The sequence below is a fragment of the Fistularia commersonii genome, chromosome 12 (assembly GCF_037954325.1).
Source record: "Fistularia commersonii isolate RoL2024-O1a breed Wild chromosome 12, RoL_Fcom_v1.0, whole genome shotgun sequence".
NCBI lineage: Eukaryota > Metazoa > Chordata > Actinopteri > Syngnathiformes > Fistulariidae > Fistularia > Fistularia commersonii.
The window spans coordinates 13,309,712-13,337,129 of NC_141295.1; the positions used below are offsets into that span (position 1 = coordinate 13,309,712).

Here is a 27,418-nt window from a genome sequence, read left to right on the forward strand (position 1 = left end):
TGAGTTATATAACCACTCTACATGACCTCATTTTAAAGCCACAGTATGGGATTTGAATGAAATGGAATTGGTGTCATTAAAATGCTGAAACTCTTTTATTTTGTGGGGATTTGGCAGGATTTTTTTATTTAGATCAAAGTGAGTTATTTTCCAACAAAATTACGTTATTTTTTTTCATATATGTTCAATGGTCTCCACCTTTAGAGCACTTCCACAGCCCCCTTTACACTGGATTGCATTCTTACATGCATGTACGCAAACACAACCAAGGACACTTCAGCATGTAAGACAGGAAGTTAGGAATCGAACCGCCACAAACACTGAAATCGCTCCAAAACTTGGAAGTTTAATTTACAGTTCAAGTCAGTCACATGCAACATTTGTTTTTAAATGAATAAACATAATTAGCAAAAAAAAAAAGAATATTACTTTCTCCAAAATAGCAATATACAAAAATAGAGCTTACAAATACTGTACAGCAATTATCTTCAAAAATATTCTGCTGCAGAATTCTTAGTTTTACAAACAATGTTTGTGAGAGTCCACAAACATAATCAGTGTTAACAAAAATTGATGTGTGGGTCAGGGGGATACTCTGCTACGCTGGTAGAAGGTAGGATTTTTAATTTATTTTTTAATTTTTTTTTATTTATTTAGTTGGATGTGAAGGGATGGTGATATTTATCAATGGAGGGGCTTTGAAAAGATACAGAGGAATAAATTCCACGCCAACAAAGTGAAAAGTTCTCGGAGGCAGTGAACGATACTTGATAAATCCTAAACAGTCTGGTTGAAAAAACAGCGTTACACTGAAACTCCTCCTCTGCGGAAGGGGTACGAGATCATTTCTGGCTTTTATATATCACCCAAATTAGGGTTTATTGCAAATCACTGTCTAGCCGTCAAACACACTCCCAGTAAATGAGTTGGTATTGAGCCCAATCATGTCTCCTCCTGTCATTAACCAAGAAGCAGCACTGATGTTGTCAGTGAACTGAAACCACTGATTTCAAATATTTGTGTCTGTTTCCATTCATCAAAACACAGAACCTTGTTTCTAGCTGGCAAGGACATTTCATTCCTCAGTAAATTTCATATTGGCACTTGTTTTTTTTTAAGTGAGAATAGGACGGCACAAGGGGAGAAATGGGGGGGTTATTGGGGGTCAAAAGTGTTTACAATCAAATGACACTCAACAAGGCCAAATGACAGGAAGTGTTCAGCTGCCATTTAGTTTACACGTCGGAGCGTCTTTCCACACCTTCTATAATGTAAAAATACACTACCACAGTTAACACTGTCCACACACATTATATGTTGGTGACGGCAGTGGCGACATACAGAACATGCTTTCACATTAAATCTCCTCTCTCGTCACTTGTACATTCAAAGACAAAAAGACAAAACCGGAACGAAAGGTAAGAACCACATTTGCGATTATAAGCATCCCGACGATACTTTGTCTTTTGAGCGGCAACAGATACGCTGCCCCGGTAATTCAACTTGTGACCGACTGGAAAAACTTCCAAGCTGGGACGATTGGATTTTAAGACTGTTCTATCATTAATGAAACGGTCCTGGCTTCATTAAAACAACTTTTTTTGTAAAATACCAAAAAGCCTTTCAGTTTGTTAATTTGTTCAACATTACATCTCTTGACCAAGAGTCGAGACGAGTGAAAAAAAAACTTCCTGATTACTCAGCACACTGCAGTATGCAGGATATTACTCAATATAGCCCTGCCTTCAAATTGTTCATATAAGGCGTGCGTTTCTTGAAATTTGCGTGTGTGCGTGTGCGAGTGACATAATGCTGCAGCATTACAAGACATTTTTACCTCAGTAAAGGAATGTAAGGATAAACTGAAACTCTGCTTTTGACATTTTTGCCTTCTTGCTGGCCTGCTCCTTCACAGTTGAGACCAGACTGAAGCACTAAGATGGGAGACCGGCCTTCATCTGCTTCATCTGCCATAGTAGCATTGGCTTTATCCATTGCTGTGTGTGAGTGTCACTGAAGAAAACTGTAACCCTGGTTGTTTTGGTTTTTAAAGGCACAATCAGGAATCTCTGATATTTGAAAATCTGATCAGAATATTCACATGTAATTACTGTAACCGATCAATAATTCAAATACCATTCGACTTTGGAGGAAATGCTGCCAAATCCAGATCCAACTTAATCCACTGTGCCTATGAAGTATTCAGGTGTAAATATTTTCTGGCCCTGAATGAGTAAAAATAGCATCCTTAGCTGTACCTTTTTGAAAGGAAGCAAATACTTTACAACTCTAAAAGTGTAATCAGCCTATTGGGTAGATTTGTTGTTAAATGATGCATTTTGGGTGGCATGGCGCCGGTAGAGCAATCGTCTTTGGAACCGAACATTCCTGGTTCGATTCCAAAGTGTGTGTCGAACTGTTGTTGAACAAGACACTGAAGCCCTAACTGCTCCCCTGGTGCTGGTTGATGGCAGCCTCGTGCCCATAGTTCAGCCGTGATGGGTTGATTGCAGAGAACGAATTTCCCCACGAGGGATTAATAAAGTTAAAAAAAATTATTGCTGCAAAGGGAACACGAAATCCAACAAAACAGTGGATAAAAATAAAAAACTATGAAAACAAAAGAAAAAAGCCCTATGAATTTTAGAAGAAAGGCATGCCATTTTTTAAATTTATGGTGTTGATGGTGTAAAAAAGAACATGGCGTTACCGTTCATAATATCAGCACTTTAGATTTGATGTCTTAATTTATCTATTTATTTCGGGTTTGTATCACAGATTGTGCCTTTAAAATTGCAGATTATCACTGGTGCACGACTATCTCTACGCGATAGATAAAATGTTTGTGTTATTCTTCTATTCCCCCAAACCCATCAGCACATATACCAACTGCAAATGACAAAAATATCCACAAAAGCAATGGCTCAGTAACTGTGAGTACGCAGTGCCAAACAAAAAAACAAAAAAAGGGGGCCGCACAGAAAGTGAGGGGGCGAAAGCACCAGAACAACCTGCCTCAAAAGCTTTAGTAGACGGTGTGTGTCTGTGTGTGTGCATGTGCATGCGAATGTGAATGGAAATGCTGCTTCATTGCAACCTGCTGACCACTGACTGTGTGGCAGGATGGTGGTGGTGGTATCTTTTGCGCTGTGCCTGTGTGGATTAGTTGTGTGAGAATGGTAAATCTCACCCAATAAGAACAGATATCAACCCATTTTGTCAGTCATGTTGTGTAGTTGTACCAAGGTATTCCAATAGAATAAAAAATAAATAAATACAAAGTGTCAGTATGTGAATAGCCAAACAGTCACTCCGATTGGAGCAAATTTTCAAAAAGGAGCAGACCAGTGGAAAAAAAAAAAAAAACCTAACTGAGTGTTATTTTTCTTGATCGGTATGTGAAGCAAATTCAAGATATAAGTATTTGTTAACTTAAGCATTTTAAGTACAGTTAAAATTTTGAATCACTTTGAATTTCACAAATATATCTTGGGAGGGAGGGGGGGGTCAACCTGTCGGTTAATGATCTGACTACTAAGATTTTAATCGCAGCTCCCTCAACTTTTTTTGGTATTGCCGCCTCTAGAGGACCACAGTTGTACTGTGACGAAAAACCGACTGCCACTAATTTGTCAGGCCGATGGTTTTCCCTTGAACGCAGATCTTTGACGTGAAGCGGAACACCAGCATCCACACAGTGTTGCTTCAATAACACACAAAGAAACAGAGCTAAATTAAACTCCTTCGCCCCGAACAAACTTTATACAATTACTATTTCTCGGTGTAGCTCCTGTTAAACTGTATTTATTTGTTTTTTTTTATTATTATTATTTTTTTACTAAGCACCCAGTGACTCCTAAAACTGTTTCAATTCATAACTGAATTAGGATTAGTAACCTTGAAAAATGTTTTACATTGAAAACCACTACTTTTTTTTGTCATATGAAACCAAATAGCACTCACGTTTTGAGTGTTACCTGATATATTATTTAGTATGTTCAATGAATCACATTTCCATATTGACAAAATTAAGAAAATAAGAAATAGTCAAAATGCAAGAATGACAACAGCTGATGTTTCATATGCGGTGTGTGTTTGTCAAACTCCTTGTTTTAACACCTTCTGAGAATTCACATTTAGTTAAACATCAAGTTTGAGTTGAGTATCGAGCTTAATTTGTGTGTGCGCACACACACAATGAAAACATAAAGCATTGTCCATCGTTCCTGACATGGGTATTTCTTGTCCCTTTGAGATTATTTTTGATCAGAACAAAAAAAAAAAAATCAATGCTTACTACTTGAAACTGGAGACCCATGTGGATTTGTATTGAACATATAAATATGAGGTTAATTATAAAATATAAAACATACTTTAAACCACAATCACAAGCAATTCAGGGTTGACTTTTTGTAAAGTGCTTGTTAAGAAAATTTAAACTTTAGTGTATTGTAGTTCTTGGCTTTTGTGTTCTGTTTATTTTTTTTGTGTTTTTTTTTTCTCTCCCTCCTTGTCTTTAGCTGGTGACCCCAGAAAAGTGCTTTGGTTGTGAAAAAAGTTACCAACCGCATCTCGGGTCGAGATAGAAACTCGGAGAGCATCTCTTCCTTCATTGTCCACAAAAAAAAAAATGTGACAACAGTCTCGGGGGATGTCAGGAAATCCTCTTGTGAACCAATGCAATGCTAAGAGAGGTGACGATGGCCGCAGGCTCGCAGTGTTTGTGAGGGCTCGCGTAGTAACTCCTGTCTCCCAGGTTTGTCCACTCACTTCAACGTGTACCTGTACAGGTGAGTATGTTGAGATGTGTATTTTGTGTGTTTATACTGTACAGGTATGGAAGGGGGTTGGGGTGGCTGTGAGTCCTCTACACCAGATTCTCAATTCCGGGCAGTGGCTGCTCCACTGGCACAGGGGGGTCTGAACCGCCGGCCTGCTGGGCGAGCTGCAGGACGGGCATGTTGCACAGTGGGCAAACTTTCCTAACTTCCAACCATTTAATGAGGCACCTGTGACAAAGAAGTGGGCGGGGGGGAGTAGAGAAAGGAAGGAGAAAACTGAATCAGGATTTAAAAAAAAAGTATCTGTAAGTCTCAGACACCCCTACTGTATCTTGTATCCCTGGTTATAGTTTAGTAAAATGCTTGAGTGCTTAGGGGGATGGACATGGGTGAGACTGAAGCGCTACAAAACTATTATAATAAAATAATGATTTCTGTTCTATAACAATACAAAATACAATAAAAATGATGTAATAATATAAAAAATACAATACAAATGTGCTGGTTTTTGTTATTTTCCAAAGATGAATAAAAGCCTCCTAATTACGTTTATTCTAACAATCATTACTTTGGAATGATGGAACAAAAATACCACTCCATAAGAAGAACTTAGAAAATGTCTATTACTTTTATTACCTATCGTATTTATTTCATAGGATTGTCAAAATGTTAAAAAATTATTTTGTTTTTTAGCATATTCAGATATTTATAGATAATCATAGTGTATTTTCAGAAATTAATTTGAAAATTCAGACAGAAGTATTTAACTAGCTTCAAAAGCTTCTGTTACATTTGCTTGGCCATAGTCAGGAATGTCGTATAAAGTTATACAATGTTTTTTAAAACCTCACTTCTGTTGATCACTTTTTAATTTCTTGGCAGGAAAGGATAACATCCTCTTTCTGTCATGATCTGTGAAATGTTTTCGCTCGGAAACAGCCTCACTTACACACACTCAGACTAAATGGGAGTGTTTACACTGTAGGTTCTGTGAGTGGTGGCCGCTCTTGCAGCAACCAGGGGGGAAAAAAACTAGGCCAAGGGAGGTGTCGTGCTGATATAAACAACTCAGTTGAAATGGTCAGGACGAGGGGGGAGGTGTGGGATAAAGTTGGCTCAAGTGATCCCTCATGAGCTGTAAAGTTGCTCCCTTGAAACATGTCAGTAGTAAGTCAGAAAATGCCAATTTGGATTTGGATTGAACACAATTTTGACATCAGGTCACTCATTGACTCATTACAACGTTGACATTTTTCTTTTGTTGCCATTTTTAAACTTAATCGTGTACATCCACTTGTTGTATGTTCTAGTGTGTACAAGCAAGCAGATACAATGAAATTGTCAGCTTTTTAAGAGAAATCTGTGCAGGCTCATGTGACCTTCATCTTTGTTTGTGTATATGAAAATCAGCTAATAGCTCTACTTACTTCCTATGAAAAGCATGTTTGCATGGACAAATTCCCAGCTCGTCCCTCTGCTTGAACTCCTCCAAGCACACAGCGCATATCTGAAAGGGAGTGAGGAAATTGGATGTTCACTTTAACTCAAAAATAAAAATAAACTTTACTTTTTCCATTCGAACCCTACTGATTGCACTCCTGCTGCAGCTGTGAATAAAAAAAAACAAAACTGTGCCCTAACTGCCCAAATAACAAAGGTCGAACGGAAAAAGCCAAATGTGGTAAACATCTGCAAAAAAATAAAACACTCAAAGTGGCCACTTATTAACTTTGTGTGTATGTGTGTGTGGGAGGGAGATTCTACTGAAACAGGTGCATTTCCAGACTGAATATGTGACAACAACTTCAAATAAGACTTCTTTTGTTTTATGAGCAAGGATGAGACATTGGCATTTATAGCTTGGCTTTGTGTTGGCTTTACTTTATTGCAAAGGAACAGTAGATTCGGACATCGGCTGGATATGGATGGCTGAGCAGTGCTAATGCCTTTTACTGCATCACTTTGACATTCTACAGGACTGTCTCAGAAAATTAGAATATTGTGATAAAGTTCTTTATCTTCTGTAATGCAATTACAAAAACAAAAATGTCATACATTCTAAATTCATTACAAATCAACGGAAATATTGCAAGCCTGATATCATTTTAATACTGCTAATTATGGCTTATATCTTAAGAAAAATCAAAAATCCTTCCTCAAGATATTAGAATATCATGAAAAAGTAATTTTGTTTTTTTAATTGCATTTCAGAAGATAAAGAAATTGATCACAATATTCTAATTTTCTGAGACAGTCCTGTAATTGAATACATCAGATGAAATGAACTAGGAATGGGCTTGAGGATTTTATTTTTGAAGACTCAATAACGTCACTTGAACTCAGGGGTTTACAAGCAAACTTAAGTTTGAGTACAATGTTTACACTGTAGAGGCGGTTGCTACTTGATAACTTTTTGTTACAGCAAAAACCTGTGAGTGGATTTGGTCACTGACTATTTCAATTGACAGTGAGTAATTAACTTTGGGTATATTGAGCTGTATGCTGTTGCTGCAGCCTGGTGGGTTGTAAATAGATTTCTAGAAATGAAGAACTGGTCACCCTTGAAGTAATTTGAGCTGAACCTCAATCTGAGAACAGAACCACTCCCGAAGAAGTAGGTAGCCCTTTCAAACAGCAGTGCTATCTATATACAGCTCAGAAAACTTTCTTTACATGACCAGGTTATCAATCCACTAGTGTTAATACAAAAAAAAAAACACAATCAATACACAGGTACTTGCATTATTGACTGGATTAACCACACAATACCAGGTACTGCGAAGAAACCAAAAACATTTATAGTTAAATTTAACTGTAAAATACATTGCCTATGAATTCAAGACGTGTCAAAAGTTTTCACAGTTGGTTTACAGGTATATATAATTTGGAAGGTCCAACAAAACAAGATCCACAGATGCCAGTACAGCAGAGTGAGTTGCCAGGCCTTTTCACATGACTTTTAATGATTCAAGATATTAACCAGAAATAACTAGCTTTTGAAAAGTAAAAAAAGTTATGTAATGCTATAGAAGAAGCGGGTGGATGGAGGCAGATGATGTCATTGATACACAAGATCGCATGTTTCTCATTCGTTTTCATTATCTTTTTTTTTTTTGGATCCACTTCAGGAGGAGGGCTGCAGTTTTCTAATTGGTCCCACATGTTTCTCTGAGATCGATGTGGCCATCTCTGAATTTGTTAACTTCACACTAAATTGCATTTATGTGATATGAAAAATAATTCAACTACCGCTAAGTAATAAAAATGTATGTTCACGTTCTTGTTCTGGTTTTCAGCATTTTCACACAGGTTTATATTAGACCATTCCTGTGTTTTGTAACTTCCAGTCAAAAATACCTCAATCATGAGTTGATATATTGTATTCAGGATATGGAAATTACTGATTTGAGTTAGCTTAAGTGTACCCCTTGTAACAAGGAACTAAACAAACAGAGATTGTGAGCACAAATCTCATGAAGTAAACAAGTCGACACGCTCTATTTTCCCAAACAGTGACATCAGGTAACTGAGCATCAAGATCAATTAGATCTTGATCATATTCATTGGATACTTGTCCCAGAAAATTTCAGTTCAAAACTCTAGATTTTGTTACTGTCGAGAACAGTAACAGTTCCTGTTCGAGTAATTTGATTTTCCTTACCCAACAGGCAATTTTGCTGCTGTGCTTTAATGCAACATTATACGCCATCTATTTACTCGCACGATGTTATTTCTTGCTAAAAGATAGAAATTAAACAAAGCTCAGAGTGAGGCAAAGCATACTATAAACAAGTAAAGCAATCCCCTTGTATTTGTATACCATTTCCATTCAATTGCTGATACTGAATCCATGTGACTTAGATTCACCAAATGTCTTCAGGGTTGACTCCTTGCATGACATCCTTCAAAAGTAGGTCATGTTGTGTGAGTGCACATTTCTGCCCCAACAAAATATTTTGTGTTGTGTCGGTCATTGACCTCACTGGCGCGTCGCCCGCTGTTTACTTGTCGAAGTTTCTGATTATCATTAAAACGCAGATGCTTGCAGTGACACTAGGAAGGATGAACATGGACAACTACACTGCTGATGTCGAGCATAGTGTTATGTCACATGGGCAGAAGCTTGCGATGACATTTTATTTTCACTTAAGTGTCATCGTTATAGAGGCCTCAGTTGACGTTATTACTTCACAATAAACTCTGCTGGTGCTGCTGGATTGATGTGGCAGGTGCTTGTGATTTTTTTCGAATGAGCCAGAGCTGACATACACGATTATATAATAATGAAGAGGACACTACTGGCTTAAATGCAAGCTGCTACTTTTCACGTGGCAGTGTGTTCAGGGTGATACACTTGGGTACATTTTTGTCACATTAGAGAGCCTTATCTCCTTTTAATTACATCAACGTTTGAACACTTTTATTGTCCATCACGTAGCTGTAACATTTATCAAAAGTTTAAACTTGACCTTTTAATGAGAGAGTCAATTCTCAGTACAGTAAATCACTCAGTGTACTGTTAGAACGTTGAAGGAATGAGCTGGTGTAAAATGGTCGAAGCAATTGTGTGTTAAGCTGAACAGCTAAGGAGCAGAGCCTGAAAGACTGCATAATAGTTAAGAATAATAATCTAATAATTATAATAATATAAGATTGATCACATGGAGGTTTGGATTAACATTGTAATGTCATTTACAAAACACAGTTTAGAACATTACATAGTCAGATCCAATGTCTCTGTGGCCAAGGAGCAAGTACATGAATGGTGTGTTAATGGTATAAAGGTGAAAAACGTTAACCAGCAGCCATGTCTTCACTTTAGCCACACCCGTTAAATAAAATACACTTAAATGTCAATATAAACAGTCCACATTCATTTTTATTGAATTATGAACAAATATCCATAATGAAAAATATCACACCTATTGTTAAATTTGCAAATCATGTGTTGCTATGGGAAGTTTCTGAAAGGAATGCGCATGAGACCACTCAACTAAGAAAACTGAAGATCAAAATTGATCATCAGTCTTCACAGTGCATTGGGTCTGAGGTATTGGGACGAAAATATGTAGCAACTTGACACTTTATCCAAATTTAGATAAAAGCACGTTGTGTATTTGTCAAGTTTCATGACAGACTGTTCTACTTAATAGATAGCTACAGTTGAGAAAACATTCCTGATATGTAAATGTTACCAGATAATGCTCAACAGGCAAGTTGGATGCTTACCTCATGCAGATTTAACTCTTTGACTTTTTCTTTTTGAATGACCTGAGAAACACAATCAGAAATAATAAAACATTAGTCAGGTTTTGTGATGGGTATATGTAGAGCGTTTCCTCTAGAAATACAGCTGAGCAGTCAACACATTTTATCAAATGAAAAACAGAACGAGCTGTGATCCAGTTACAAAATAAATAATAAGATAACATTTATCACAATCAGCAGTCTTTTGTAATGTATAAAAGACATAACATAAACGCATGCACGCATGCTCTGGAACTGCTACTGGCATTCAAATATTTCTTTGTCCTTGTTGATGCCAATGAAAAAGTGATAGGATGTGAATGAAGCTCAGTATTATTATTAACTGGGACCTTGACCATTGAGCAAGCACTGTGGGTCCTGGCAGTGGAACCACCAAGCTTTCTTCAAACTACTTTTTGGCTGCTATTCCCCTCCCCACTGTCCGGGACATGTTGGCAGGGGCAAGCTATAAATCCTGCCAATTTCTATTGCACCTGTTTCACGCCTGCAATGGCATCTGATTTTTCTAGTATATTAACTGGGTTTGTCTGAAGTTGTTGCACTAAAATAATCTGCGTTTTACCAGTTCAACTACTTGTTTCAGAGACAAAAGAAGAGGAAACAATTTTTTTAATGTAAATAAAAATACCTTGTGTAAAATTTTTTGGTGTACCATTTCTTGTGTTTGTGGGTGTGTTACTGGAGTACTCACTTGTTTGTATGCATACAGCTCTTTGTGTGCCTGGTGCCGTAACCTAGGGACATGTAAGGACAAAACAGCTTTTTGGTTAAGCAACATAACTTTACAAAAAGTCAGTATATTCAACCTAGAATAGGGAAAATTACAAATTTACATGTAAATTCCTGATTACTTATTTATTTTTTTAACATCATATCACATGATTGCATCCCCATGGTGCCAGGTGCAGTAAAATAGCTGGCTAGCAGTACAAAGAAAATGGGAAACGGATTTTTCATCTCAGAAACAACAAGTTAGCAGACTATTCAGAGATTGATTTGAATTGTACGACTGCCTTAGAAAAGCAAAAAAGAAACAAAAAAACAAGTACATAAAAGTGGGAAAAGCAATAATAGTTTAAGTGATGAAATATTTTTGACCCAGCTTTATCAAAGATTTAACTTGCTATGCTATGCAATTGAAAGCAAGGTAAAATATTAACACAGATCTCCTTATATATCAAAAGTCTTTGTTTAATGACACCAAGAGCTCTGAATATTAAGTGAAATAAACACTATAATCCAACAAACACTGGAAGAAAACAACAGAGTGGTCAGATATTGAGACATTCTACTTGTATAAAACTTTGCTGAAATACAGTTAAAGGTAGTGTTTAAAGCTAACTTTGACCTTGTATTCATGTTCAATAAGCAAATTTAAATTAGCAAAACAGGAAATGTTCAGTGACATGTAGAGAACAGGGAGAGTACTGTATGAGAACGAAATCTAGGCACTCACAATGAAAAACTATTAAGAAAAGAGGGAAGAATGACCAAGAGAAGTAGGATAAATTCATAGATATGTAAGATTTACCTCTGTTACAAGTAACCTTAACCTCTCGCAGCAGAGTGAGAGGGATCTGTAAAACAAGCAGCACAGTCTGGGAGAGAAACTAACATTTTGAAAGAGGTCATCAGGTAAAGGCGCAGTCTCCCATGGGTAAAGGGGCTAGGGGCAAGGGCAAAAAGGTGCTTGTGCAGTTACAGTGGCAGAAAGAGTCAATGTTTAAAGAAATGTACTGTAAAAAACACGTTTTGATGTCCCGATTAACATGTACTGTTTCTGTTCTTCAGATTCAATATTCATAAAATCTAAAGGGTGTGCGGGTAAACCACACAGGTTTTTAATTCTTTCTAAGCTAAATAAATTCTCTAAAATTCGGACTACAGCTATGTGTATGGAGTAAGCTTGCTTCGGAGGAATGATCTGCCATGTATAAACTCGGTTTATTTGGAAACTCAATAACCTTCACCGCAAACAGCAGCTGGCCTCTTTAATGTACAATGAGGTTTGTCCTTTCAGGTGACAAGCACGGTGGAGTTTGGCAACTTGTTTAAATGCTTTTCTAGTGGTTACCCTTAGCCCTAGAAGCATCTTTTGCCCATAAGTTCTGGGACTTCTGGTCAAATCGGGTTTTAAGGTGTAACTTGAGTTCTCGAGGAGAACGTCTCATAGCGAAAGAAAAAAAGAACCTTGATCTTCAGTAATACAGATGCATAATTGCAGATACCAAATGTGAATCCCCGAATTGCTAGGCTACTTTAAATGGCAACTGAAAAACTACAGTGAAATCAGAAAAAAAAATCAGTGTGTTTGATTATTCACGACAACCTTAGAGCTGCCCAGCAATTGGTATCGTTGCCAACTTAACAGTGGTCACATGCAGCACGCTTCGAGTGTTGTTTCAATGACCCACCCCCTGCTGTGGGATGCCACACAACTGTCTGGAGGATCAGAAGCCCTTCATCACAGTTTTGTGGTTGACTGCATGGTTAAGAAGGAATTATAGGAAACACACATGTACTTATAAGTATAATAGGACACAGGGTTGTGAAGTGTCAACCCTTCTCTTCTGTTTTAGTGAAAACATGGTGGAAACTGTGAGTCTGTTACTGCCAGGAGTTGTCCCTGGGTTAAAGTGACTGAAGCAATTTGACCATAAAGCTTTATTTTGAGACATTACTGCAGGATTGCAATCAAATGTTAACAGATGGATGGGTATTTTCACCAAATGGTTCTAGATGTTGGGGAACAATTTTAAACATTTGCATAAATGTTATTGCTGTCAGATATGAGACTGATATTAATATTAAGTGGCTATTAGGGAAAAATGATTAAGACCAGCTTTGAAGCTGAGTGCCAGGATCCGAATTATCCTAATTATGTAGACACGCAGCTTTGAATATCTCCCTCACTCACTCTCTCTCTCTCTCTCTCTCACTTGCAAATCAAGCTCCCATGTATTAAAAAAAAGCTAAAATGCATTACTGCTCAAGTCAGCCTCCCCTTAATGTTATAGAGACAAGTGTAGTATGGTTTGTGCCATAGAAACACAAGATTGTACATTCATTTCAAGAATGTAATTTTGTGTACCAGATTCCTTTTTACCTTTATTTTATCTTAAAATTCCAATTCATCTTGAGCCACTTCATGTGGAATACACATGTTCAAAAGCTTCAGTACAAATATAAATCGAGATACATTTAAAACAACACATGAGGGCGCCCCTGAATGAACCAAAACTATCTGAAATATCCAACGGCGTATGCTGCGGCATGCTTGCTCATCCGGTAATGTGGTATGGGTAAATTGACTTTTACTTGGCGCCCTGTAAGACATTTATTTAATTTGGGCAAAGAAACATGCCGCAAAACAATGCAGTTGCAATCCTGGGTTACATTAAAACTGAAAAGGCAAGTGGAGCTCACCTGATTAAGTAGCAGCAGAAGAGAAGACTGAGGATGAAGACAAAGATAGCTGTTCCAAACACTACGATGTAGATATTAAGAGGAAGGTTCTGGAACCCTATATTTGGCATCCTGAAACTGCAGTGTGGAAAATCGGAGCTCATGGATATTCTAGAAAGAGGCAGAAAAAAAAAAAAAAACGACAACCAAATGAGAATTTACACACACGTCAACTGTAAAGGATAAAAGCTGTTGAAAGAAAACTGAATTCAAATCATTTATATTTTAATTGTAAAAAAAAAAAAAGATCTGAGAAAAACAGAAAAATAAGACTGGTCTAGTAAGTGGGATGGTATTCATTAAAATGGGATTCGAAAAAGATTATTCACATCACATTCACACAAGCACAAAATGTTTACACGGAAAAAACTTTGCGCAGCAGAAATTACAATTTTATTTCGGTAAAAAACAAAACAAAACAGGGGTTCCTTGAAACATTTGTCGGTAATATATAATACAGATTCAGCATAGACTGTTGTTCATTACATTCCAACAGCATCCTTGTCCCCTCCTTCTTGGACTCTCAGAGCCATTGGTCATCCCCTCACAGATTATTTACAATCCTCAGAAAAGCCTTCCTGCTCCAGGCTTTGCTTATATTGGCTAAATGCCAAAATCTCAAAAAAACGACACTGACCCCACAGAGCAGGCTAACAGTACAATAAAATGACATTATTACATAATACAATGAATAAAACTCTCAATTATGTTCTTATTTGCGTATATAATGCTTGACAATGGTGAGAACTAAGGTTGGTGGGAAGAAAGGTAGGGAACACATTAAATGTTTAGTATGTGCTCCCTTTAGACAGCAAATGCATATGACAGTATTCTTCTGAGCAACCAAATCGGCCAAATTTGCTTGTCAGCAGTGAGAATATCTCAGTTAAACTATCATTTCATTGAAATTATTAAAAAAAAAACAGTGACCTCATTTTAAGTGCACAAGAGTGCTTCTAAAACCTAACTCACAGAGGCTTAGAACAACAAGAACCTATTGGTCAGGAGCTCTTACTCAATATACCAATGGGACATGACTAGACATGTCTACGCCTACCAAGAGAGGAGGACAAGAATAACTGCAGCTCCTTCTGGAACGCTGCCTTGTGTCGTTCCTGTTCATTAAAAAAACTAGCAGTCATTTCTTATGATAAAAGGAGAGGCCATGCAGAAAAATAAGTGCTAGGCATTTTCACACCCTTGTCACATGATCTTGCAAAGATTGCAAGTTGTCAAGGCAATGCAATCTGGACCAAACATGGAATTGGGACACTAAGGGAGTAATTCAAATTGAATTCCAATTCTACTTTCCAATTTGAATTTAAATAGACAACGGGGGGCATAGCTTTAAGCTTGCATCGAGGCCCTTAAGTACCAAAAAAAATCGTTGTGTACTTTGCATTGTCTGAATGCTCCCCCTGTGGTCCTGAGAGGACTAGCATAATTTTCATTGTGAACAGTTTCGGAACAGGCTGTTTGCTCTTGGATACATGTGTAAAGAGCAAGTGTCAACAATGTAAATGCCAAACCGTTTCTCTGTGTATTGGGATTGGATTAACATTTGAAATGCCTCCCCTCTTTAGAACGAACCGGAGCTTAACAACCCCATCTTTCATTTAAGTCAGTTATTTAGCTGGTTTGGACAAAAGCCGAGCTGGACCCGTGTTGCTTAAACGCAGTTAGGTATGTAACTGCTTCGATGTTGTCCTTGATCTCTCATGTGAAACAGCATAATCAGTGGTCAAAAAGCTCCCCTTTGGTAACTTTTTTCAGAAGACCAATGTGAGAACCAATGTCATCCATGTTCTATGGCAGTGTGTAACCTGAATTTGAGTTTGTGTTGGTTTTGAAGATTTATAATTACTATTATTATTATTTATAATAATGATAAACTATAATTATGTTTTTTTGCTACCTTGGAACAGTAAGTAACAATGAGTATTAATTGTTTACTCATCCCCTGAAAAACAGTTTAAAACTTTGACCCACACTGAGTACACCTATTTCTAACTCGAGCTGCAGGCTAGCACATCTTGATGGTAATATTTGTGTAAATGTACTCATACACAGCCACAGGGGAAAATATTCCTTTTGGTTAACAGATTGATTGGAGAGACCCCTGTATCAAACTTGCCAAAAGTTCCTTATACTGCATTTTTCCTCAGGTCACCAGACACATACATACCTACTGAATGGGAGAACTCTGCACTTGACAACTGAAACTTTTCTATAAATCATACATGCAGACCTTGAAAAACATTGGGTGTTTATGAGCCTTATGAGCCTATGAGTCAGTAGATGTTCTCTTGGTTTCTTATTTGGATCACGTCTTTGCAAGGCATTGATAAAGGCATGCCTTTCAAACCCCAATCCTGCCTGTCACGGTTTCTAAAATGAGTCAAAACAATCTCACTCAGGACAAACAAGCTGTAAATAGCATGCTTTTAGCACAACTACTCACTAAATAAGGGCAACCATGTCACTCTACACATTAAAGAGGAAGTGTAAAAGGTTCTTAAGCAAACAAACAAAATTCATTCAAGCAGCCCCCCAACACACAGGGCTTAGATGGATTTGTTATATTTTCATTTTATTTTGGATTATGCTTAAACACCATCAAGAACTACTAGCAGTATTTGCTCTAAGCTCAAATATTCAGGATAGCCTCATGACAAATGCTGTCCCAGAGTAGACAGCAGAAGTAGAAAAGTAGAAAATATCAAGGATGAAACAGAGAAAGTATTAATTCATTCATTGTATTTCAAAATGTGAATGAAAATACGCAAATATACATTGGGTTGAGCATTGGAGCTTTAAAATAACATTGCAATATTGCATTAAGGTAATGTCTATCAGTGAGACAAAAGTTCACACATTATAGAAGCTGAAAGTACTGGATTATGTCATTGTCCATTGAGTTTGTATACATATGAATAAGTTTAAACATGAATAAATACTTTTCAATGAACACACAACGCGATCGGATAACGAACAAGAAATCCAAGTGCTGCAGTTGCTAAACAGTAAATCAGCTCCGACCACTGACAGGACAGCCACAACAAGCAACATAGAGGCATGGTATTGGCTTTAGAATGCAATGGAGAAGTGTAGGTCATTAGGTTGATGTTGATGATTGGTTGAGGTTGATGTTCAGAGAGCATTAGCATCTCCTTGGAGGTATGTCAGTCATTACAAGGTCTTTGCTATGATAGGTCAGACTGAAGGAGACATTTTGGAAACCTCTGTTCAGTATTACGAGACTGTAACTTCACACTGTAGAACGGTCCTAATAAGAGTATCAAGATTCGCTGAGGTGGAATATATGGGGTACATGAAGTCTTCTAGAAATCCAACCCCTAAGGAGTAAACAACCCACATACCACAAAAAGACTTTCGAGGCGACACATCGTCTGTCACTGAGATTGCAAAAAACTGTCAATACGACGAAGCCAGGCAAGCAGATGAATCAGCAGCGTCCATGTTTTATTTTGTGGTAAACTCCGGGAACACATCGGGAAGGCATGAGAATAAAGATGAGTTTCCTCGACTCCCTCACCATTTGGTAAGCAGTATTTTTTTAAAAAAACAGAACTTATAGTTATTCTTAATGAGGCAGTACGGTAAATTGGCTGCAATTGGCTGCAAAACACTTTCGGTGCATGACTATGTCTACAAGAAAAATCAGAATCAGAATTGCTTTATCCACCAAGTAATTTTGCAACTACAAGAACTTTGCTTTAGTTGACAGCACATTATATGACGGTGCATTATACGACGGGCATTAAAAAGGTGAAAAATAAAAGTGTGATCAGGGCAATCGTGGCTGGTTGTCTTAAGAAGTGTAAGGTAGTCCATTAGAGGGGTTGATACAGTGTCAGTGGAGGGCGGGGGCATTATTTATGGGGCAGGCTGCCATAAGGTGGAAGAAGGTTTACTATTAGCCACCAAAGGATGTTTGATCTCAAGTTGTTCCTGATGTCATACTGTCTGGCTCAGACATATGATCCATCTAACTATAATGACAGTATCAACCAGAGGAAAACAATGTCGTTAGGGATAGACAGATTTTGGCTGAGCAACACCTGTACTCTGCTGGCTCACAGAGTGATTTTGTCATTTCTGACCACAAATAACTGATTCTGATTCATTCTCTTCAATTGCTTCCTGAAAAAAAAAGAGTGCGGGTTACAACGGCTGCAGCTGTCTGAAAAATCCATATATTTTCAATTTTAAATGCTTTGCGTTCGATAAAGATCCTGAAGCTCATCATTTCCCTAGTTACATGTTTGCATTTCCTCTGAGTTACATGATAAACTCTTTAACCAACTAGCTCAGTGTGAATCCTGTGAAATAAAGCACATCCATGCCACACATTGCCTAATTTGGTAATAACCCAACCTATGCAATTCAGTTTAGATGATGCCAGCAAATACTCTAACCACTAATTTCCAAAGGTCCGTTCTGTTAACGCTACAGTATCTTCAGCAGTCAACAAAAGCAGCACCCTGTCTGATCTTGCCATGCAAGGCAGATGAAGTGAACACAAGAGCCATTATATTGCTGACCGTGGCTGATGGGGAGAAAAGGTACCAAATTCTTAGATTTTTTCCTCTGTTCAAGGAAAAATAAAAAAATGTGAAATTGGATATGAAAAGATGGCCCATTTACTATATAAATGCTGCTGATATCAAAACTTCCCCAATATAGCTTGACCTTTTATGAAGTTGAATCCTCCAAGTCTACATACACACATTTCCCAAAAAGGAGTAGAATTGCATTATATTAAATACAAACATATGCCTTCACAGTAACTAGTCTGTCAAGGTTTAGTAAATTCTGGTGGTCCATGCTCCTAAAAGGCTTCTTTTAAATGGAAAATACAGGTTACAACCTTATACTCCTAATAGCAGAAGGGCTTTAGTGGATACAGAACGACATTTGTAAGTCAAAGTATAAGGTGAAATATAAGTGTAAGTGTCTACAGCGTTACAATTGGCGAAGCGATGTGTACCAGTAAAAAATTAACTAATATCTACCCATTATTCTTAACAATATCTGCCACTCTGGCTTAGACATTTTCACAAGGCCTGATGTCATTACATAACATAGTACAAGGCTATTCATAGCACATGAAATACATTGGTAATGTGCTGTTGAATGCAAGTCAGTTTTGCAGGGAAGATATTTGTTGTCATTGTTTTTAAAAATTATTTATCATTGTGTACACTGGATGGGCACGTGTTTGTTTGCAAGCCTACATGTAAATAAAACCTATTCTATATACAGATGTATTTGATTACCCAGTCAAATATGAGGCCCCTGCAAGCTAAGTACTTTTACTCAAATATTTTGCTCTCCACTAAAATTCTGGCAAACAAATTTCAAGGCATCTGAGAATATGTTTTGCTGGCATTTATAGTGCAAACATTTTATACAAGAATGATGCATGGTAGCTGTTCTAATCTTTAATGTATTCTTCAATGAACATAACCAACTGAAACACTAGATGTTGATGAAGTAATGGCTGTACCAGTGAACTGTTGACTTCCTTCTTTTGCTTTCAATTTGAGAAGTGCTTCTGTCCTGTAAACAAAATGTAAGATCACTGAAAGCTCAGTTTCATGTAGGAAATAATTTCTAAATAGAAAATGAAATCAATTTTGAATGTATTGACTGACAAAATGTAAACCTCAATGTGGCTAACTCCTTCCTGTGCTGGTCTGCTCAAGAGAAGAGGTAAATTTTCTTCAACAGTATACAGACAATAGAATCATTTTCTTAAAGAAAATGGAACTAAATATATTTCCTGAAGACAGCAGCAAATTTGAACAGCAAATTCAATGAACTCATCATTCAAATAACAGGTTATTTATCGATACTTGTGTTAATGCTCCATTTTATCTTTTTGTATGTGCATTTCAAGACTCCAGCAAACAAACTTAAAGTATGAAATATGTGAAATGATAATTTTCAGGTGTTTGTAGCAACAAGCTGAGTTAGATCATAGAAGCAGACACTTTGTCTAGTTAGTGGGTCAGGCTAACCAAAGATCCTACCAAAAGCATCATAAAAATCACATACTTGCATTTACTCTGCCATTATGTCAATAATATACCCAATATTGAGGCTAAAGGGCTTTAACCCATGGTATCAGCTAAGAAATATTTGTTTTAATTGACCTTATATTTAGGACATGATGCTCAGTCTTTTCATCCTAATAGGAATAGCTGTGTGAGGACATTTGCCCTTTTTTTGCCCTTTCGTCATATCAATAATATCTTTCGAACAAGCCCGGAAAGACCAAGCTGTGTAGAACAGCTTCTTTTGCTCAGCCCACAGCAGTACTTTCACAAGATGCTGTGTGAGTGAGAAGTGGAAATTTCCACTAGCAGCCATGGCCAGCCATGAGATTTGCACATCTGAAATTTTATATACTGAAGGGCAGACACAAACACTGGGGCCTCAGAGGAAGAGAGAGGAACTCTATAAATGTACTGGGTGTTTAAGTGAAATACTTACACTGATATTAAGGTGGACTACAGCGACTGACATTTCTTTAACAAATGTGAGTGAGCAACACCAAAACCCTCAAAAAATGACTCTTTAAGACAAGCATGACATGAACAGTGGAAAAAAGTTGTCAAATGTCTTGTGTTCATTAAGCACTGTAGTCCAAGGAATCTCCGAAGAATTATTCTTGCTAATAGAAATGCAAAAAACAGTATAGAAAACTGTTCATGACAGGACTAATAATGCAGTGAGAACATATTTCTATAGATTTATAGAATAACCAATAAAGGTCACGGCTCATCTTCTCTGTATTTTCTTTTTTTGTGTTTTCCTCTCCCACCATTCAAACCCTATCAGCCCTAGTAGTACAAGCTGGCACAAAAGGTACGTTACAGCATAATCAACATATATTTGCTCATGTAAGTGCATAGCATCTACTGGCACAATGTACAGCTTTACATCTTGTCTTGTGTTTCTACGATTCTAACAGTTGTTTCTCTGTGTTTATGCCCCTCATATACAGTACCATTTGTAGTCAGTTATTGTTTTCCTTCCAAGCTCTGCTGCCACTGTTACAATTATTTACCTTTACTTCATATCTAAGTTTATTTTCATTTATGATCCCTTGATTAACCCTGTTTTTAATTTTTCAAGCTGACTTCTTCAAAAATTATATTGCGTTCACTATATTTTCAATTTTGAATTTATGAATGGGTAGTGCCGTACTGTATCATATTTCAAATGATTGTTAAGATATAAAGAGCACAATTTGAAATAAAAGGAGTAACTGGAGAAGAGTTCAATGTATACCAAGAACATTTAAATTGTGAATGACATATTAGTGAATGACCATCGTCATCTTACTTTAGAGACTGAGGTAATATTAAATGAATTATTATTGACATCTAACTGATGAAATCAAAAGGGTCAGGGTAAAAAAAACAAAAACCGATGCCTAGTGTAGAGTAGGGATTGAATTTACATAGCTGGATAAACACATAAGGAGCTCCATCTTAAGACAACAAAAACCTAACGGAACAGCTAAATCATGTCCACTCTGTAAAATCACTTAGACTCAAAATGAAATCCATCTAGAATGTTTGATATCAATGCATCTGCTCAAGAAGAGGCTATTTCTGTGGGTCAAACATGCTCTGTGGTAATCAACCCAAACCCCGAAACAATCCCTTCCAATCCCCAGCGTCCATGGTTAGAAGAATTAACACAGTAGCAGAGAAGTCACAATGCAAGCTTGTGTTCGCAGTGTAACAAATTTATGACACAACCACACAAGTACGGATGCAAATAAAACTTGAGGTTGGCTATAGCATTGGGCCTCTATTTAACAGACCCAAAGTATCGACTGGCTTTAAGACTTTGGGAGCTTCTTAGCTTAGGACGTATATATACCAAAGCCACCTGGGCAACCTTCATTGAGTGTTAAAGTTTAAGCTACAGAGTTACTAATCAAGTATCCAGAGTGGCTTGTTGTTGCAACATAACCAATATCTTCTTCAGGGAACCTGGGCCCTCGGCCCGTAAAGTGCAGTGTCACAGTCACTATAAATAAACCTGTAGTCATGTGCGAGTGAGTAATTCAATATGAAATAGGAAAACAAGCTGAACCAGATAGTTCTAAAGGTTAATTACTTCTGAACTAAAGAAAATAAACAATAGGGTTACTCAGACAAAACAAACAAAAAGGGTCAGGGTCAATACTATTTCCTGTTTGCTTGATAGAGAAAGGCGCACTCAATAGAGTGGTCGTTTAACCATACCAATACCCTACTTACATCAGGATCAATGTAGACTAATTGTGCTTCAGCTTTCACCACCTGTCTTGTGCTTGAGATATTTTTAAAAAGTGGCAGAAACATTTAAGAGTATAAAAAAGTCTAACGACTTTCTATGCATGACTACATTGAACGGCTGCAAATACTGAACCATTTGCAACACAAGCAAACATTGATGTATTACTAAGGATTTGATATGTGGTCATTAATTAGTGTCAAAGCAATGATGCGTAGAGGATATCATAATAAAAAATAATAATCTAATCCTCATGAAAAATCATGTTACATTACGGATGTTGTATGTCAATTGAATGAACCACTGGAGTGAATATAGGTGGATTTCAAAACAAGTGATATATCTTAAAGACATATTTCACTGACTATATTGGCTTATATAATGGAGAGTTTACGCACCATTTCCCTTCTGGTTTGTAATCTTGATGAAGATAGCCAACAAAGTATCATCCACTCATATCCAGCATGATTGATTTGTTGTGAGGAACCACTGAGACCAATAACCATGCTTTGTTGAGTTTTTTGGTTCATTAGCCGAGTAGTTACAACTGCTTACATTTTATATCTTCAAATTATCCTATTTTGTACGAATCCAAAAAAGTCATTAATCAGTACGAGCAGATCACATTTTGAAATTATGGTACTGCATGAACAACTAGTTTCCTCTACTCACTCAGTATTTGACCTTGGCTGCTGGTTTTGAGGGGGCAATTTGAGGCTGGTATCAAATTGAGACTACTGCTGTACAGCTGCAATAACATTATATAGTGAGCTAAAAATGCTATTGTCAGCATCCATAAGTAGTGCTTCCAGACTCCTCACTAGGTTTCTTGCAAGATTTAGGTATTGGCTATTTTTGAAAAGAGTAATGCGGAAAATTAATTCAATTCATCCTTAAACAGGTTAACACAAAATCATAACCGATGAGGTTAAAAAGACCGATGGACATAAAATAACTCCCGACTATAATAAGAGCAAAGCAAAGTCAATATTTAAAAAAAGAGCTTATGAAGGACAGCTCAATTACTAGGTGACAGGAATAATTGAAAACTTAAGAAGTATTGCAATAGTCAAAAAAGCATTTTACACCAGTTTTTCTTACTACTCTTACTATGTTGTAAAAGATGGTGTTGTTTAAGCAAATAGTAATTTAAATAGTACCAAATCCGGATCAATAAAGTAGCATGTTATCTTAACCAGTTATCAATGCATGCTAATTAACTTACTGACTGGAGACAGCTGGGGTGTTCATATTATTTTCAATGGACACAGATACCAAGATCTTGTTCCTGCACAGTCAACAACATGACACAAAGATGACAGGAGCAAGAACAACCATTACAGACATTATACTTGGATTTGTGCCCCTTCCTCATGCTTTTGTGTGAATCTTGCTTTTGTTGTGTTCAATAAATAGTAAGGGATTGGGTGGAAAATCAAAATGCTAATATAATCATAGGCAAATTATGACTTAAGTCCATGTGATCCCCAATTATCAGCATGACATGCTAAGTAAATTCAGGACCATAAAAAAAGCCTCGGCACCAGCTAGGCTATCTCAGATTGACTCCTAGTTCAGACCAGGTGCTAACATTCTAGGTGATAACAAATAAAATATTTTTTCCATTTCAAAATGCCAGATATAGGTTTTTATTACGCCAGCATATGAAAGTCAAGAGGCACATCCCATTATATTTTAATTTGGTAGTGTGACAATTAGAGAAAATCCATATACTATTTTCTGTGGACATTGTAAATCAACACATTCATTTAGTGCGCCATCGTCTGCCTGTAAAGCTGTTTGGATTAGATTGGACCATGAGTAAGCAATATTGAATTCTTACAAGAGACGCAAACATTTTCTTATTCCTTGCTGAGTCAGCTGTAATTAAAGACGGGGGATTTAAATATGTAACATATTATAGTCTGGTGTCTTTTCTTGCCATCTTCCAAATTGATATTCCAAGGGCAGTTTTCAATCCAATCACTTAAACACCAGTACCAGTTTAGATACAGCACTGACCTATTGCGTGTTCTCTTAACATGGTCACAAGAACATTTTCATTGATTAAGTTAATTATGTTAAATTAGTGCTTACTTGATATGGGTTCCGAATGACAAGTTACCAAGAACCACGTCAACCATGATAACTAATATACTCACAAAATAGAGATGGTCCAATAATATTTTAAATAAAGAGAATTAGAAGTAAATTAAGAAGAGGGTGAAGACACACACATGCTTCCACTTACACAGGGTATACCCAAAATAACAAGACTGTTTCATATTTAGTAAAACTGATCAAGAGTCACAGCAGGTGGACCTATGCCTGAGATTATCTGACACTTTGCAAGAGCATTCTACATACCAGAGTAACCATTGGCAATGGTCTGTTAGATGAGGAGTGAAGTCAGGGGGATAGCAACACCTTACTGTTACAGACAACCCGTGTTAGAGCTACATGATCCCTAGGAAAAGCTCAATCTACAGAGGAAAGGACCAGGCTGCAATCATTCAACTGACTGTTGGAAATTTGTTCTGGTTGAATTTAGCATCTCTTATGACAATCTGTCTTTCCATAATCTTGTTTCACACTTGCAATGTAGGCTAAATCTAAGCTGATATAGCCAGTACATTTGGTACAGGATTCATGAAGTGGATACCAATTTTCAGATAAAAGAAATGTTAGACTTCTTTTTTGCTAATTACAAAACAATCAATGGAAAAAAGAATGGTTAATAACAAATCTTGTCCATCTCTCTGTATCCCTGAGAGATGGCACACCTTATCTAATGATGAAAAAAAGCTGTAAATATTCAATCACCGGACTCAATCTGAATACATCCAAGAGAAGTATCCACATAAAACTCGAATATAATTGAACTTGTGTGCTGGGCAAATACAGTAAAAACAATCAGAATACAATAAACAAGAAAAGAAAGAAACAGCATGCATGCATGTCTCTTGAATAAAAACACAATGGTGACTGAAAGACTCACAAGGGCTGTCTGGAATAATTGCTATCAGTCTGCCAGCCAGGTCAGAGACAACTGACCACTTGATAAACAGCATACTTTTAATGACAGTTGAGGGTAACAAAGGCTGTAGTTGATGGAGTGTTCTTTTTACACTCGTGTCTACGATCATGCATTCATCAGTAGAAACTACAAATCAGCAATAATATTTCTGCATCTTTAGGTGCAGCAAAATGCTATGCTCCTTCACCTAGAGATAAACAGTTTTGCCATTGACAAATACTCAAATACTGATTTTTACTTAGGGTATAATTAAAATTTACATCTGCTGTTCTGTAATAAATCACACTTGAGCTTTGATTTTTTTTTCCATTTGTGTATGAAATACTGTGTTTGTGAATCATCTTTTCCTGCTTTCTTGCTTAATATTACACTGTAACAGTGGCAGAGGTCCAGTGACATAAGGTCCAACCATCTGTACCTTGTTGTTAGCGTAGTCTTCCAGAGGTCAGTTTAATGAAAGTTCAACAAACTTGAAATCTGAGTGCTGTCATCAGTCAATAGACAGGGCCAATGCTGCGGCTGGTCAAATAACCTGAGACACCATGGAGAGAAACTGGGCATCACTGAAACTAGGAAAGGTTATTTTTTGGTCACATGGCATATAGTCTCTGGTTACATCACAGCTGTTTCCAAGATGGCAAACGACTAACCATCTCCGAGATTCAAGCATGTATATTCAGTGAAATAAAAATAACTGCAGCTCATCGGAAAAAGAACATTTTGTTTTTGCTTTTTATTTTGTCAAGAACAGACATCTACAGAAATAATCTGAATGCTTGGTAGTACAAAGGATTAGTGTTTTTTTTTTTTTTTTTACGGCCCATAATAATTCTCGCAGTGTTGACGAAAACAAAAAGACCCCCTCACTCTTGCCCCCCACCATGTGTTTTCACAGGGGTCATCACTGTCTGGCTGCTCATGCAGCGTCTGGGAATAAAAGTTGAGCTGTAGATGGATGGTTGTCGCCGTTAAGATGGGCCTGCTGACATCCAAGGTTGGACATCATTGAGCCCATAGATTATATTTTATTTAGAGATTTTTTCTGACAACAATGATGCTGATAAGCGAGCGAGTTAAAATTATGTTTGTGATCTTCAACCAGGCAAGCTGTTTATTTTATTTTATTTTTATTAATTATAAACGACCGAATCATTAGTGTGGTTGTTATTATGACAGGAGGGAAGACCGGCTGGGCGTAGGCTCTAAGCTAGCAGCCTTGAACGGCTAGCCTTAACCTGGACTGCAAATGACATAGCGTTACTTAACACGTAGCTGTGTCACGAATCCAATAGGAGGTTTATTTAGGGGGAAAAACGGGATAAAAAGCTCACACATTCAACGGCAATTGGTGCAAAAACCTGTACGCAGACTGGCAATTTAACATGGCAATATAGAGAGCGACTCAGAAATGAAAGTTGTTTAAAGGAAAAAAAACAGTACACTTGACCGGGTTTGCACTGGAAAGCATCACCACACGTTCTCAAACGAACAGTTAACATTAGCTGCTAACGCATGACAACGGAGGACCCATTGACTCACCAGCAAAACATTCAGCGTAGAAAGTAGTTGTGTTCTTCTGAGATTTCTTAATTTCTTCAGACTCTGGGCGCAAGGACGTATTAAAACGTGTGGGAAAAAATCGTTCCAAAATCGATGGGATACCCTTGGGCGCATTCAATAGAATAAAAAAATTAAAAAACGGGCTAAAATAGACGTCGCAAAACAGGGCGACTTCATCACACAGCCCCCCCTCTCCGCCTGTGATGGCTGTTAGTCAATGGGGAAACTCGGTAGCCGCGTCCGAATGGCAGGGGGTAAGAACAAATTTGATTAATATGAAGGAATATAATCAAAAACAAAAACAAACGACCTTTATCAAAATAGCGGCGGTGGGATGAATGCGTCGTCGGTAACGAAGTGGGGTTCCTTTCTCGTCGTAGGCGGCGGCAAATGACAGCCCGTTGTCGGTGGATCAGCACGATTCGCACGTACACGCTTGCTAGCTGAGTGTGGACCACCGGTGGCCTGATCCCTCCTCCTCCCACTCAGCTCGGAACGCGGGGCGATGCGGGGCGAGCCGCCGGAGGTTTTGAGGAAAGCTTGCGTGAGGGCGTGATGCAAGCATGGGAGAAGGAGGGAGGGTGGGAGGATCGGAGGCGGAGGAGGAGGGGTGGACGGAGCCACCGGCACGTTGTAGAAGCCGTGGCGGATAATGTACGCTTAAAAGCACGCATAGTTGTTACTTTACAGATATATTTATGATGCTTTTGACGGGATCTCCTTCAACATGATCGGGGGCTCAGTTGAGTTTTAGTGACAGCTGCCCGTTACGCTGAGTATTAGAAGAAAAAAAAATCTGCTATTATTTTGTTTATCTTCCAAATGTCAGTTTTCACGTATATAGCTTTTTTTATTCCCTGACAAAAAACAAACAAAAAAAAACGCCTTTTCTCATTTCTTTGGTTTGTGAATGAATGATTGTGAAAAGCGATGGCCAAATGAATCATTATAGATTACAAAGGAAAAATACAGCCCCCCCCCCTGTCTG

General features: G+C 37.5%; 1 protein-coding gene across 4 annotated transcripts; it reads right to left on the bottom strand.

Moving 5' to 3' along the window:
• Positions 1–93: 93 nt before the first annotated feature.
• rnf24 (ring finger protein 24) lies at positions 94–26,961 on the bottom strand. Of its 4 annotated transcripts, XM_086157216.1 has the most exons (8): positions 26,410–26,961; positions 25,289–25,402; positions 23,059–23,121; positions 13,476–13,625; positions 10,741–10,783; positions 10,011–10,052; positions 6,209–6,288; positions 94–5,009 (listed from the first exon to the last, which is right to left on the bottom strand). In XM_086157216.1, the coding sequence occupies exons 3-8, from the start codon at positions 23,082–23,084 to the stop codon at positions 4,868–4,870; spliced, it is 483 nt and encodes a 160-aa protein (XP_086013342.1). In that variant the 5' UTR covers positions 23,085–23,121; positions 25,289–25,402; positions 26,410–26,961; the 3' UTR covers positions 94–4,867. The 4 variants fall into 4 exon arrangements, with proteins under 4 accessions (XP_086013342.1, XP_086013341.1, XP_086013343.1 ...); XM_086157215.1 differs by lacking the exon at positions 25,289–25,402; XM_086157217.1 differs by lacking the exon at positions 23,059–23,121.
• Between the last annotated feature and the right edge of the window lie 457 nt (positions 26,962–27,418).